Source organism: Terrapene carolina, unplaced genomic scaffold (genome assembly GCF_002925995.2).
Source record: "Terrapene carolina triunguis isolate 2854851 unplaced genomic scaffold, T_m_triunguis-2.0 Scaffold275, whole genome shotgun sequence".
Taxonomy (NCBI): Eukaryota; Metazoa; Chordata; order Testudines; family Emydidae; genus Terrapene; species Terrapene triunguis.
Genome location: NW_020664626.1, coordinates 677,921 through 692,777, shown reverse-complemented (window position 1 = coordinate 692,777; position 14,857 = coordinate 677,921). Strand labels below are relative to the sequence as shown.

The window sequence follows — 14,857 nt, the reverse complement described above, 5'->3', positions numbered from 1 at the left end:
ATATCAGCTACACTGGCTCTAAGGGTCTTTGCTGCTAATCATTTCCTGGCGGAAAATGGTCCTGAACTCCAGCCAGCACCAGAGCAGCACCCACACTCAGGTAGCATGGAGGAGACCCCGAGGAAGGTGGAGGGAGAGAAAATTGAGGTAGCTGGGGGAGACAAATTGGGTGCTGAGAGGAGGAAGGCGGGGATGATGGGAGGGAAATTGGACCAGGAAGAGAGGAGACCAAGGATTTAAATATATGATAGTGACATGACAATGGCTGGTAGTTTTAATGTACGGAATTGGCAACCAACAGCAGTTAAAATATAATGGCTGTATTTTTATGACGGCATTACATCAAAGAACAATTAACTTCTGTATGTATGTTTTTCCTTTGTCAAAGGAACATGAATGAGCTGGTAAATAATGCTTAGAAGTGCCAAGCCAGTTTTTAATTACCTTTGTTTTGCTTTTTCATCCGGATGGTTGTTCTTTTAAAAGTTGTTGTAATATCATGGTAAACTGAAAATAAAAATAATATTGTTACAGTATAATTCTCTAAGAATTATGCAATTCAACGAAATTACACAATATCAACATATACAGAGTCCAGAACTCTGATAAGGAAATTATAGCTTACTCTCTTTTAGGAATTTTAGCAGAAGGGCACATCTAGATAAAATTCTAAAACAAAATGACCTTTTTACAACAGCAAATATTACTGCAATATTACATAGACAGAATCAACAGTCACTTGCAAAATACAGAGTGTTAATAAGCAGGTTATGATCCCACCCTGCTTTGCACAGTGTTTATATATGGCGCAAACTTACCTCCTTCCTGGGATTTAGGTTTAGTGGTAACAAACAACTCCCCACCCCACCCAAAAAAACAAAACAAAACCCCCTGAAAAACCCTCAGCCTAAGATTTCTCCCCAAGCTTGGCTGTTCCTAGGGTTTCCCTGCAAGTTATCCACTGTCCCAAGTCCTTCGGTTGCTTTATTCCTGAGACACAATCCAAATCCCCTTAGTGCTTGGCTGGAGCTAGCTGGACACACAGGACCTAACCTCAGAGGATACATCTGCACTGCATTTTAAACCCTGTGGCAGCGAGTCTCAGAGCCTGGGTCGACAGACTCGGGCTCGCTGGGCTCATGCTATGGCACTGAACTCAGCTGTGAAGACAGTTGGCTTGGGCTGGAGCTCGGGTGCTGAAGCCCGGCGATGAAGGGTGGGTTTCAGAGCCTGAGCTGCACCATCTACACGGCAGACACGGGCTCCGAGACTCACCACCATGGTCTTAAAATGCAGTGTCAGCGTACCCAGAGCGACTCAGCACCTCTAGGGAGGGGGTTCTAGCACTTGGGCTGAAGATGGCTCAGCGGAAGAGCCCTGTGCTGCTCTGCAGGGCGCTGGAACTGCCAGCTGGTAACATGGCCCCAGACTACAGCTGTGGAATTATCACTGGCCTTGGAATAAGCTCCAAGGGGACCCCAGAGCTTTATTTTATCGACTTAAAAGGAGATGGTAAATTTAACAAAATCACTTCTGTCTGAAATTTTTTTTAATGATACCGGATACAAACAACACCCAAGATTACTACAACTGAAAGAGATTACTCCGTGTTTTCACGTTGTTTCCTTTGGACATTCTGCAGTGCTTGATGTATAGTCCTTACTCCTGCTCCCAAGGGCCTTTCACACAACATAATTCAGAGAAAAATATTTCTTACAAGTAAACCATAAAAAGAGTGGCAGGATGAGAGGGGGAAAGGAGTTTCAGCTGGATGCTTATATGCCCGACACGCCTCCCATTCTTATTAACTGGAGCATCTAATTCACCCTCCAAAACCCTACTACTCATCTCCACTTGTGACAGGGTGGTGCACAACTAGGGTTAAGGAACTAACACTGATGTCGGGTGCCAGATTAGTAAGTAGCTCCCATGTCCTAAAACTCTGGGTGTGACACCACTGCTGATCTTTTTCCATTCTATAGCAAGACCCTTTGTGAGGTCTGCAGAAGAGCGGCTGGCGGGGAGCTGCAGGGATCCCCGTCCCTTGCAGAGGCTAGGAGTTGTGGGGTATTCTGTGACTTCCGCGACCTACGTGACAAAATCGTAGCATTATGTATAATGCATTGTGTAATAATGATTTATTCTATAGAGCTGTATACTAATGTTTTTCACTGACTGTCTGGTATAAAGAGAGCAGTACACAGTACTAGAAGATACTACACACGTATTTAAGGTTAGAAAACATTTTATACGTCATTAAATTGCATTATTTGAGAAGCAACAATAGTGAAGCCTGTTTTGTGGGCAACCTGAGCTTTGGCTTTGTGTTTTTATTTGAATGTTCGACCATGCAACGTTCAAGTTCTCTTAATGTTGTTTTCTGTCTAGAATTCCTTGGGTCTTTTAAACAGAACATGAGGAAGAATCATACGTCGCTTCACACTAGAAGACTCTGAAACCTGCTTAGTGCAAAGCGATGGCCATAGTTCAGTGCTGTAATCTACCACGGTTTGCCTGGACAGCACCAGGACTCCTTCCTGCACACTCAGGAGCTCTGCTGGACACAGGATCTCTCCTAAGGTGGCAGGAGGTGTGCAGGAAGATTATTTTTCTTCATAGTAATGCCCAGAGCCCCCATCAGGATCAGGCCCACTGTGCTAGCATGCGACACACATATAGGAGGACACTCTGCCTGCTGTGGGGCTCATCTCCTGAGAACCTGAGTTACTCTGGAGCTACCAAAGGGCGTCAAATGCTGAACTCCTCCCGCCCTAATGCGCCAGCTGCCAACATTCCCTTTTCCAGAGGCCTGCAGGAAGAGACCGTGACTTGCTGGGGTGCTTAGGAAAAGTGAAGTGGTTTGAGAAGGGCACGGGGCCAGCAAGTCAGCTATAGGAAGCAGGTGGCTTATATAAGGTGCAGGCCCAGCAGAGGTCAAACTGTGCTCGCATAGATCTACACGAGCTGTAAACGCTATAAGAGTTTTAAAGAGTCTGAAAGTCTTGGCATCTCTTAGGTATTCGAGATTCAAATTTTAAACTTGGGGGGAAAAAAAAAATCTCCCAGTTTAGTGCATGGGGAAGAGCAACCCATATTATGAGACCAAGCCACGACTTCGCTTTGTTGATCTTCCTATAACTGTTGATTTGAGACTGAATGAAAATAAAGGGTAAACTGGATATTCATCCCAGATAATGGTGACTATTTCTGCACAGCAGTTGGCACGGAACTATCTGACGCGATCAATATGTCTAGCCAGAACAGTCTGGGGCTGAGATTGAAGAGAGCACACTGAAGGAATGAAACAACACAAGCAGAATTACAATGTAATACATTCAGGCAAGAAAAAGTTTAGTTATGATGTTTCCTTTTGTAACAGCTGGCTGCAGGTTGGTGTTTTTAACACCAGTTTGAAACTTTTAAAGGAGTCGTCTAAAAAAACCCTTCATACTTACTTGTGTGGTTTTGATATCGCTCTACATAGTGTAAATAGTGAATTGCTCTGTTCTTTGCCTAGAAAACAAACAAGCAAAATATTTCTTCTTACAATAATTGTTAAAGTTACTTTGACTGGAGTACCTCAAATCTGCAGCTGTTCATCCAAACAAAACTACACTCAGGAAAATGATAGTCACTTTTCGTCCACCTCGATGCCATACTGAATTTCAACAATTCTAATCAAACAAAATGTTTTCAACTAAGTGGATGCAGTCTCACATAGATTTATCTTCACTCAGTAACAGTGGTATCAAAGTTTGGTTATTTTATCATTACTGTTTGATGACAACTGAGCTGGGCGTTACAACATATGAGAAGGATTCCTGGAAACCACGTGTCATTCTAAAACCTAGGGAAGACTTGAGAAAGTCACTATGCTTCAGAGAAAAACAAAAAACCTATGCTGACTGGGGTGCCTGAGCATTAGAAGTCTTAAATTGTAACCTGAAACTCCACAGACAAGGGTATTTGTCCTAAAAAAAGAACAACAACAAAAACCCCTAACCAAAATAAAAACACACACAAAAAAGCAGTCAGAAGAAAAATTTTAAATTAGATTTTTTAATAAAGTTTTTTCCTTCTTTCAAAGATACTGCAACTCTGAAATGAAAGTAACTGGGAACAATGCATATAAAGTTACCAGAGCCATCCCTGCTCATGTATTTTTTCAAAATACAAGATGTCAATTGCAAGAGATAGTAGTATCCAATTTGGGACACCCATGAATAAGTGAACCAATTACTAAAATGAACAAACTATTTATTTTGTATCCAGGCAAAACTCTATTAATAGTGTGTACTAAACACTGATACTTACAAACATTTCTATATTTGATAACTACAATAGGTATGAAATATTTACATTTACTTTTAAAATTACATACTTTTCTTAAAGCTGTCATCTTGTCACTTGCTTTCCCCACTGCAAAACCTGAGAGACACAAGTAGATGTGTTATTAAAAACATATACACAATGTAAAAAGTACATACTTACTCCTCTTACAGGAGTTCAGCGAGAGCTATGTGATTAAACATGTCATTTCTACTACCCTAACCTCAGCACCTGTTATTTCCACTCCACTGAATTAGACACATGAAAGAAATGGACCAGAAAAAGACCCATAAAAATGTAACATTTACAACTATCTAACAACTGGATGCAGTACTGTTGTAACAATCAAAGTCAAACCAGGTTGGCCAAGGAAAGAAATTTCCCATATCCATTTGTTCCAACCAATCCCTCAAACCTTACTGTTGTGTCCAAGAGGGACCCCTCTGTTTAAAGAGCTTCAAGACACCTGCCAACTTTTTGGAGGTGGGGGAACAGAAAACAAAACAGGCATAATAGCTGCAATAGTAAAAAAAACAGTGGAACCAAAACCAAGAGGTAAGCGTGGCTAAATAGGTGATTGTACAGAGCCAAAGATGGGGAATATGAAAATCAAGTTTTACCAACAGAGAGAAACAGCAGCAAAGCACATAAACAAGTTAAGATAAGAAACACTGAACCTTCAATCTTACATTCTAGTACATACTGTTACTATAGCTAACACAGAAAAAAGTTAGTACAAGAACTTCACTGAATTCTGGGATCTAGTCATATTTTTATTAGTACTGTGGTACTGTCAATAGACAATACTTGTCCCAAAAAGCACAGAGTCAGCTTAAGAGAAGACAACTGAGCGTGACAGACAACAGGAGAGAGGATGAGGGTTATAGGCTATATTACAATTACGTAGGCTGACAACGTGCACAAGGGGTGGTTCCAAATCATGGATTTGGGATATTTTGGTTTTTGTTGTTGTTGTTTTGGCAGGTGATGGGGGTTGTAACCCTGCTCTAGGACCTGGCCCAACGCCCACTGAAGTCAGTGTGATCAGGCCCACCACTCACTTCTTGCATGAATCACAGCAAAGGCGGGTCTTGAGAGAGGATCTGAAGCAGGCTGTAGCATTGTGGACTCAGTTGGGAGGGGGTAGCACGGAAGAAAGCGTGGAGATAGGTATGGGAGAAGTGACTAATCAGATGGTCAAAGTTGGCCTCATTAACACAGAAAATCTTACTATCACTATCTGATTCCAGATGGCCTTAATTCTGTGCAGATGCCATGGATGCACCTTAATTCTGGCATTTCCTAACTTCTGAGTGCTGGACTTTGTTACCTTAATGTTCGTGTAATGTAGTTTTGTACATGTATATGAGACATACACACATGAAGGTTGCGAAGTCAAGGATTCAAAAGCTAGGAAATGCCAGAAACAATGGTGCTATGATAGGTATGCATCATGGAACCATCTTTAATTGAATGATCATATACTATGTTTATCATGGAATGGAAGGGCAAGAGCATGGAAGGCTGGTAGAATATTTCAACACGGGCAAAACTAAGTATTTTCCTTTAGCCTTGATCTCAGAAATGGCTGAAGCACTTTGGCTGTAATTTTCAAAAAAAATATTCGGCCACAGATAGACACCCTGCATGGAAAATCTCATCCTAAATGGTTAGAGTCTAGCCAAGTTATAAGCAATTGAAAATAGGGACTTATACTGGGACGTATCAGGCAACCTTAATAATAGGTGGTGCTACTTGCTCTGCCCATAATAAAATGAGACTATTTACTTCTGTGACGTGAACTCTTTGCGTATGTCTCCAAAACTGAACCGCTTTTATTGCAGCCATATAACAATACACTCATATGTAATGTCCTGTCCGCTGTCACCCTTACAATACACCCCGGGTTCCTACCTCTTGCTAGGTTTTACCAAAACCATTAGCTTGCATTTTCCAGGCTGAATCTCAGTTTAATTCCTCCCGTTTCTATTCTCTCCAAGTCCTTTTGGCATTCCAGTTACAGCCCAATGTACGTGCGTAACCATCCACAAATTGGGGGGGAAACATTTTTTTTTTTAAAGAAAACAACTGATAGCATTGTATTTTCAAGAATGCTTGTTAAATAAAGCTTGTCCTGCATGCAAAAGGTTAACTCTTTTATTATATAATTTAAAGAGAGTCAAGCCGATTCCCATGAAGCAGAACTGGCAAAGAATAAATAATCTCAGCGTAACAAAGGGCAGCTGTGCAGTTTGTTTGGAGATCTCATTATGACAAAACGCTAAGTCTGTCTAGTATTACTTTGTCCTCACAGTTTAGTCCAATGCTTCAACAAAAGTCTCACACAAACCCTGGCTACTGAAGTGAGCAGGCACTGTTAAATTTTTGTAACTGACCAGATGAAACAGAACCTTTAGAGATGAAACTTGCATTTTTTAGAAAGGATGTGTAGTTTTCTGGCTCAACTTTATATTTCCAGTGCACATTTATTGTCTGTTGGCATCTAAGTTTTAAAATACAAAGTGAAAAATACAAGTGTTTATAGGCCTAGCAGCCTTATGGAATGTTTTCCCTTTGTTTTACATTAAAAATGTGCTCTGATTTATTTTTCTCTTTGCGGGGGCAAAGCAAACAAGGTAAGAGGGCTTGTCTACATAAGAAGTTGAATAGTGGTATAGTTAAAGTAGTATAGCACCTTACTGCGCATATAAAAGGTGGACAAAGGTGCTTTATATCAGTATAGCTGTTCCCGTATGGGAAGGGGAATAAGAATAAACCCGGATAAGGCACTTCTATACGGGTATAACTGAATCCACACTATGAGTTGGATTGGTTTAACTCTATCAGTAAAAATCACACTCCTACATGACAATTATAGCAGTATAAAAACTGTGTGTTGACCAGGTGTCAGAGGTCAATTCTATTCATTAGGCAATGACATCATCAGCACAAAGGGGGTTTAAATGGGAATATTTCTTTAGTCATTTTTAATGATCAAAAAAAGGTTAGGAGAGGGTTTTTCATGATGCATGGTGACGGATTCCCGAGACACCCATTCACACTACATGAAGTGCTGGGCACATTGCCTTTGCCTACCCTATATAATTTTAGGAAGAGATTTGCTCTCTAGTCCAGCTGAAGTAGCAGGAGCTCAAGTGTAGACAAGTCTCTGGTGGATTTCAGCATTTTTTACCTTTATTAATTAGCCCGTCTCCTCAGTAAGTTCAATGCAGTGTTGAAGACATGAGAAACCATTGGAGCTTTGTCTACATTAGGGCTCGCATCAGTGCTAACACTGGTTCAGCTGAACTGGTTGCATATTTTCCCTAAAATTCCCTCATTTGCATATGGGCACACAGGGAGACTTAATACACTTCCCTTTTTGTTTGCAAAGACAAGGTACGTGTGATTGGGGCCTTGTCTGACTTAGATTGCTAATGTCTCCTTTGAAGAAGGAATCCTCGCCCTGACTTTAATGCAGCATTTCCCAACGTTTGAAAGCTGAGACCCACTCTGAGGAAAATTAAGCCAACCACTCCCCTCTAGCCAGCCTCTAGTCTTCCCTTCTTCTTGTATTGAGAAGCTTGTAAAAACTTGTCTTCAAATGCACCTGTCCACAGCCAATAATTATTAGACCCATCACAATCTGAGGTTTCTATTTTTTTCAGTTTGCTTTGTGCAACTGACAGTACTTTATCTACAGTTAGTTTCGTTGATGCCCTAATATATAGTAATTTTCTTCCATGTTGAAGAAACCGATATAAATATCTGCAGGGGAGAAGAAAAACAAAACTGGTAAAACCCTGAGCTGCTGATGTCAACGGAAGTCTTGCCATTGACTGCACTTAGGATGGAAGAATCCTATGCACTGCTACAGACTAGGGACCGAATGGCTAGGTAGCAGTTCTGCAGAAAAGGACCTAGGGGTCACAGTGGACGAGAAGCTGGATATGAGTCAACAGTGTGCTCTTGTTGCCAAGAAGGCTAATGGCATTTTGGGCTGTATAAGTAGGGGCATTGCCAGCAGATCGAGGGACGTGATCGTTCCCCTTTATGCGACATTGGTGAGGCCTCATCTGGAGTACTGTGTCCAGTTTTGGGCCCCACACTACAAGAAGGATGTGGAAATATTGGAAAGAGTCCAGCGGAGGGCAACAAAAATGATTAGGGGGCTGGAGCACATGACTTATGAGGAGAGGCTGAGGGAACTGGGATTGTTTAGTCTCCAGAAGAGAAGAATGAGGGGGGATTTGATAGCTGCTTTCAACTACCTGAGGGGGGGGTTCCAAAGAGGATGGAGCTCGGCTGTTCTCAGTGGTGGCAGATGACAGAACAAGGAGCAATGGTCTCAAGTTGCAGTGGGGGAGGTCTAGGTTGGATATTAGGAAACACTATTTCACTAGGAGGGTGGTGAAGCACTGGCATGCTTTACCTAGGGAGGTGGTGGAGTCTCCTTCCTTGGAGGTTTTTAAGGCCCGGCTTGACAAAGCCCTGGCTGGGATGATTTAGTTGGGAATTGGTCCTGCTTTGAGCAGGGGGTTGGACTAGATGACCTCCTGAGGTCCCTTCCAACCCTGATATTCTATGATTCTATGATTCAGGGTTTCATCAAAGTATTTTATTTTTCATTAACATTCCTGGATGTACTATTTAAAGAGAACTCCATCAGAAACTGGATTTTTTTTTTAAAAGAGTAAATTTCTATAAAGTAACAAAGTTTAGTGTGAGCAAGAAGGTAGCATAGAAAATGTTACAGACTTATCCTACAATAAAGTAAATGTAGACTTATCCTATAATAAAGTAAATCAAGCATTAAATTTCAGCTGGAAGAAATAATACTTTGGACAGATTATACTGAGGTACAGGGTGAGAAAAACAAAAAGAAATAACCTTCTATCCAGTTGCCTAACTGGGGAAAAAACTCGTAAGGGTACAGGAATCAGTCCTACCACCCTGTCATACACTGGTTACAGCAAGTGTGGCATGTACTAGAGAAGGTAAAACCTATTTTCAGAACATGGAAATTGCCATAAGTTTGGTCCCCCTTTCTTAATGGCTTTAATTGTTCTAATGAACACTCCAAACCACTCAACGTCATAAAGCTTTGGAGGTTCTTTTTAATCATAAATAATGTGATGCCCCAAAGCAAAAAGGAACAGCATGAAAAGGAAATCACATACTCCATTTTGATCTGCCAGTGATATTGCCTTTGTCACTGAGGAATTAAATAAGAGTGGCTGTTATAACTGACTATTATACTCTAATCTTATTAGTATATTACTTTGTTTTGTGTAAAAGAAAATAGAAGTGTCCTTGATGGGCATTTTTTTCATAATCATCACTGATTGTACATTTCCATTGTAAACCTTGATTCTACTGTTCTTTCTCTTGGTATATTGATATGTATGTTAATATTCCACCCCCAAAATGAATTTGTTGTTTAAAAACAATCAGATTAATAAAACATCCCTTTGAACAACATGCTTCCCACAGCCCTACCCCAGCATCATTCACTTGGCACCTTTCAAATGCATTATAATTACACCTACCTGCAGCCCCATTTCCATTTCCAACAACCACTAGGGCACTAACTGATCTTCTTCTGCCTTCCTTTGCTGTCATATTAAATACATGTTTCACCTGACGGAAAAAACCAAAGCAGTTTGCTATGAGGCACTTTGTCTTCTTAAAAAAAAAAAATTAGTCACTTTACTAAAAAGACAGATTTGTAAGAGAAGACCTCAGACACATACTACATTTTTGTGAATGAATATTATATGGAATGGGAACTGACTTTAAAGATTTAAACCTGCTAAAAATTCTGTGACTGTATTAACTAGTGCACAACAACATAAAATAAGCATTACAGTGTGGCTTCACTAAAGCAAAAGGAACATTTTCTGTGATCTCCTCTGTACTGTTTAGTTACATAATAAATGAACATCCTGTATTACGATCAGCTTCGCACTTAATTTCAAGCATCCTGTTTAAGAAATATCACAGCAAAGAAAGAAAATGAATGAAAATGTAAAAAGACATTAACGTCTTGCTTCCCACCTCAAACTGACACATGTTCGAAGCTCTCTCATAGAAACTGCTCAAGGCAGGTTATTGCTTTATACCATTTGAAGACTGGGATCCCAAATTACTTACTGAGGCAGTGGCAGCTAATCTGATTTCCAGGGGTAAAGATACTAATACAAACTCTACACATACTTCCAAGTACAGTGAAAATATCACTGATTTCGGAAGAATTGGACACAAAAATCCACAGTACTGCAATGGAACCCACTTCCTGGCTCTGCCAGACTCCCTCTTGCAATTACTTCACGTCTGCGCCCAAGTTCCCATCTGTAAAATGGGGTAATAGTTCCTTTCTCCCACCCTTTGCTACTTGAGGTTTTTTTAAATCACCTACTGGTATTTCCTGATTTAGTACCTCAATATTACCATATTGCATGGAGAGAGAGTTTTTTTTGCCATTCATTTCCCAGGATAGGCTTTCCTTGTTCTTTTGAAAAAAGGGGGGGGGAAGAGATACCCTGTACGAGGGTACACTTTCTGGAAACACCAATACGATTCCTTTACAGTATAGCACCAACAGCTGAATTACAGTTTATACAAGCATATTTCAAGAAGCACAATCCTTTTAATAATTGTATTAGTGTCTCAAGAAGTCAGTCTCATAGCACCACATTTGGGGGAGGATTTTCAAAAAGCACCCTGCGTTGGCCTCATTCTGTTCCCCCTGACGTACAAAGGAAAACTCCCATTGGCTTCAAAGGGAACAGCCCAAGAGTGAGACCCTCTGAAATCCCCTTGGTTTTCATTACAGTAATCATGTTAAATTCAAGATGCACACATTCTAGAGATGCATCATCTTTACATACTCTAAGCTTTACTAACAGCTTGTTACAAGTTAGTAGTTTTTCCCTTGACTTATATTTGCCAGGAATGGCCTGATCAGCAAAGACCCTTGAAAGAAAGACAGAAAGACAGAAAGACAGACACCATGCAGGCAATTTGATATAGGAAAGAAACCCTGTAATAATATGGAACAACAGAAAACAAGCTGAAGTAGAATGAAAGGTGCACCTCAGCCCCTCCTACTCTCTCTCTCTCCCTGTGTGTCACATGATAGCCTATTCTCCTGTGGGCTGTAATACTTCTGTCTAATTCTGGTTGTTGGGTTTAGTGAGTGGGTGCTGGATGGTGTTGGAGACTTGTGACATACAGGAGGTGATTTGGTGTTCCCTTAAATGCTATGATTCTGACTATGAAAGCTGCTCTTCATGCTGTATCTAAAATATACGTTTGCTCTGCATGCAATTGTGTGTATGCTTACACCACATTCTTAACATGTGCGTGCACATACAAAGGTGGATATGCATAGGCTCAAAAAGCTGGGATTACAAGCATCTATGAAGACCTTGTTTTTCTCCCTTATCCAGGAGGTGGCAACCACAACACATGGAATGGGCTCCTTAAGAAGAACAATTTCGAAAACTGTACTTGTCAGTTGTTTCTGAGCAGCTCTGAAGGAAAATGTGTTCAGTCACCCATCAGAATCAGAGCTATCACATCTCTCTTCAAACTCTGTAAAGGCCTTTCAAGCTTGGTAATGTGAACAGACAGCCATGACGGTTAGAACATCAGTGTCCTTAGATTCTATCTATCTTTCTCCCTTTGCCTTATTAAATCAAAGAACACATCCCTTTTCTGGAACACAGTCCACAGTATTCCCCTCCCTACTTAGGAATTAGACTATGCAGCTGAAAGCACATCATTATAAAACAATGGAATTAATTAATACAGAATTAACAGCTTGTCACTTTTATAAACAGCACAGCTCAAAAAAGCGACTGAAATCAAGTCACAATTACCCAATTATTAGACCTTGATTCAACTCAGTTTTAATGCTAACCTTTAAAATCTGTACACTGATATACTGTCAACCTTAGTCACAGTGTATGTATCTTGAATTGATTCTCCTCACTTCATTCATTATTCAGTGCTAACACATTTAAATTCAGCTTTCTCTGGAGAAATGAAAACAACAGAGCACCTCTTTGAAAAACCAAACCAAACCACATAAAATATTTATTTATAAACAGGAAGGAATAGCAACCGTTTCAAAGGAGGAATAATGGCAGTACAAATCAGGATGCTATAGCCTAAAGAGAAGCTGCAGAAGTAACTCGTGCTCTTATTTGGGTCTTGTCCCTAGACCCATCCATAGAATAAACTTCTGACCCAAGTGTGGTGGTGTTTTCAACTCAGGCTAGTTGGCCTGACTGGTAATATAGGATAAAGCCCAAGTGCTGCTTTCACTCAGGTAACCCATGCACTTTGCAGTGAGGATGCAGGCTAAGCTACTCGAATGCTGACAGTCCTCCAATGCCTTCCTACAATTCCCCGTGTGTGCCCAGGACAGACAAACTCTCCCACAATTCACTCGGAAAGAATCAGAGGGTCTCAGCTCACTGCAGCACTAAGAACTATATGATGTGTCCACACAAGTCCTAGAGACCCACATGAGTAAGTGCAGCACCAGAGTGGACCCAGTAACTCGAGTGTGGCTCGCTCACACCTGAGCTGGGATAACCCAAGTGTTGATCATCTGGGTTACCGCTGCAATGAAGGCATATCCATAGAAGTAATATCAGAAATTGTTTTTGTTTATTTTCATAGGAGAATCTGTAAGTCAGAACCACATTCCAGGCTACCAAACTGTAAATTACTTCATAGTTTAATGTTCCACTCGCAATATATCAAACATCCCAAGCCAACGATTTATAGGCTGGGAGGCTGAATGATGAAGGTAGGAAGATTTGTTTATAAAAATACAAATTGCAATTGGCATTAGAAAAACCCTACTTTACAGACAGACCAAATTCTAACCCTCAAACTATCTGAAAAAGCTTAGTTTATGGCTGTGACCTCTCATTCTCTTATTGGTAACATTTCGGGTGCTGTTCTCAAAGGTGGTTTAAAAAAAACAAACATAGGAAATGCTTTTCATTGTATGACTGACGGACATTGTCAACATTATCCAGAGAAAAGACGACTTGCCATTTATTCTGAAGACAATGCCAAAGCTATGATATTTGAAAAGCAAGTTTGAGCCAACATCTCATCTGAAGTGAATTATTACTCAAGAAATTTCATGTGTACCTTATAATTTTTCAGTCAAAAATGTCAAACATCGCAGACACTGCAATTTCATGCCACATTTCACTTTTGCAATATTTTTCTTTCATTGTGCCATTTGTAAAAGCATTGTCTAGAAAACCTTAACATTCAGTGACTTACGAAAAAGTTAAAATCTGTGATTCTATGCATTAATAATGAAATAGTTAATAAGAAGTTTCATTTTTGCCAGAAAAAAATCCTGTTGTGGGAGGAGCAGTAATAAAATTAGTTAAAAACCCCACCTAGTCTACCAGAGAGATTATTTAAAAACCGAAAACATGCATTTTAAACACATGCTAATTATTGCTAGGTGGCTCAAGGTTAATTGAAACAATGACCTTTAAACACTAACTTACATCACAGTAACAATCTTTAATAGCATAACGAAAATATATTTCTACTTAGAAGATGCAGACATGAATGATTAGAACAATGCAGGATGCAGGTTTTGTTAGCAATGTTATGCAGATTAGAGCAGTGTTGCTCAACGAGCAGTCTGTGGACTGGCGCCGGTCCCGGAGGTCTCCCTGACACAGTTTAGGAAGGCAGCAAGCCAGTCCCTAGCATCAAAAAGGTTGAGAAATACTGGATTAAAGCATGCTGACATTGACTGTATTTTCATGTTGCATCCTCAGACTACTCAGCTTTGTGTTTCAAGCTAGTCCAAAAAACTACAGGAATTATGCATAAGGGTCTCATGTGGCAGTTTTCTTCAAATTTCCCACTGCTGTACTACCACCAGTGAAGCACCACTGGTGTTGACATGCTGCCAGTGATGCTGAGCAGGGGACATGCTGGTTAAAATACTGGTGTTTGGCCACTGTTGCTTCCACCAGTGGAACTGAACCATTGATAGTGAAAGTGTGGGAAATTGGGAACTTTTAGTGTGCGCCAACAGGGTCCACAGTGGCCAGTTTGTGTACAACATGCTAGCATGCACTAGAATTTACAGCCTTGCTAGTGCAAACTAATGTAGACAAGCCCTAACTTATGTCACTCCAAACTCCATATACAGACTGTAACACTTGCATGTTTGCTTTCTACCATATACTGGGTTGGCTTCTTGCTTCGAGTGTATTATTGTTAATATCCTTGTGTTGCTTCCTGTGTACTTTATTTTCCTGTATAATATTAGGTATTTTCTGTGTACCAAACTGCTTATTCAAACGCATACCTCCCTGTAACTAACCCACTGAAACATACGCCAGTGGTTAGAAAAGAAACAGCATTGTGCTTTGCTGAAACCTTCAGATTTGTGTCTCACTGAAAAGGATATTACATGTGTAGAAAGATTCATAGATTCATAGATTCTAGGACTGGAAGGGACCTCGAGAGG

The 14,857-nt window shown here is 40.4% G+C and overlaps 1 protein-coding gene across 1 annotated transcript in view; it reads right to left on the bottom strand.

Moving 5' to 3' along the window:
* MRPS5 (mitochondrial ribosomal protein S5) overlaps positions 1-14,857 on the bottom strand; it is a 79,858-nt gene that overhangs the window by 11,365 nt on the left and 53,636 nt on the right. The window contains exons 6-9 of the mRNA XM_024213933.2: positions 9,879-9,969; positions 4,382-4,428; positions 3,456-3,513; positions 445-507 (exon numbers count right to left, since the gene is read on the bottom strand). Of these exons, the coding sequence (XP_024069701.1) occupies positions 445-507; positions 3,456-3,513; positions 4,382-4,428; positions 9,879-9,969 (259 nt within the window). The remainder of the gene's footprint in view (positions 1-444; positions 508-3,455; positions 3,514-4,381; positions 4,429-9,878; positions 9,970-14,857) is intronic.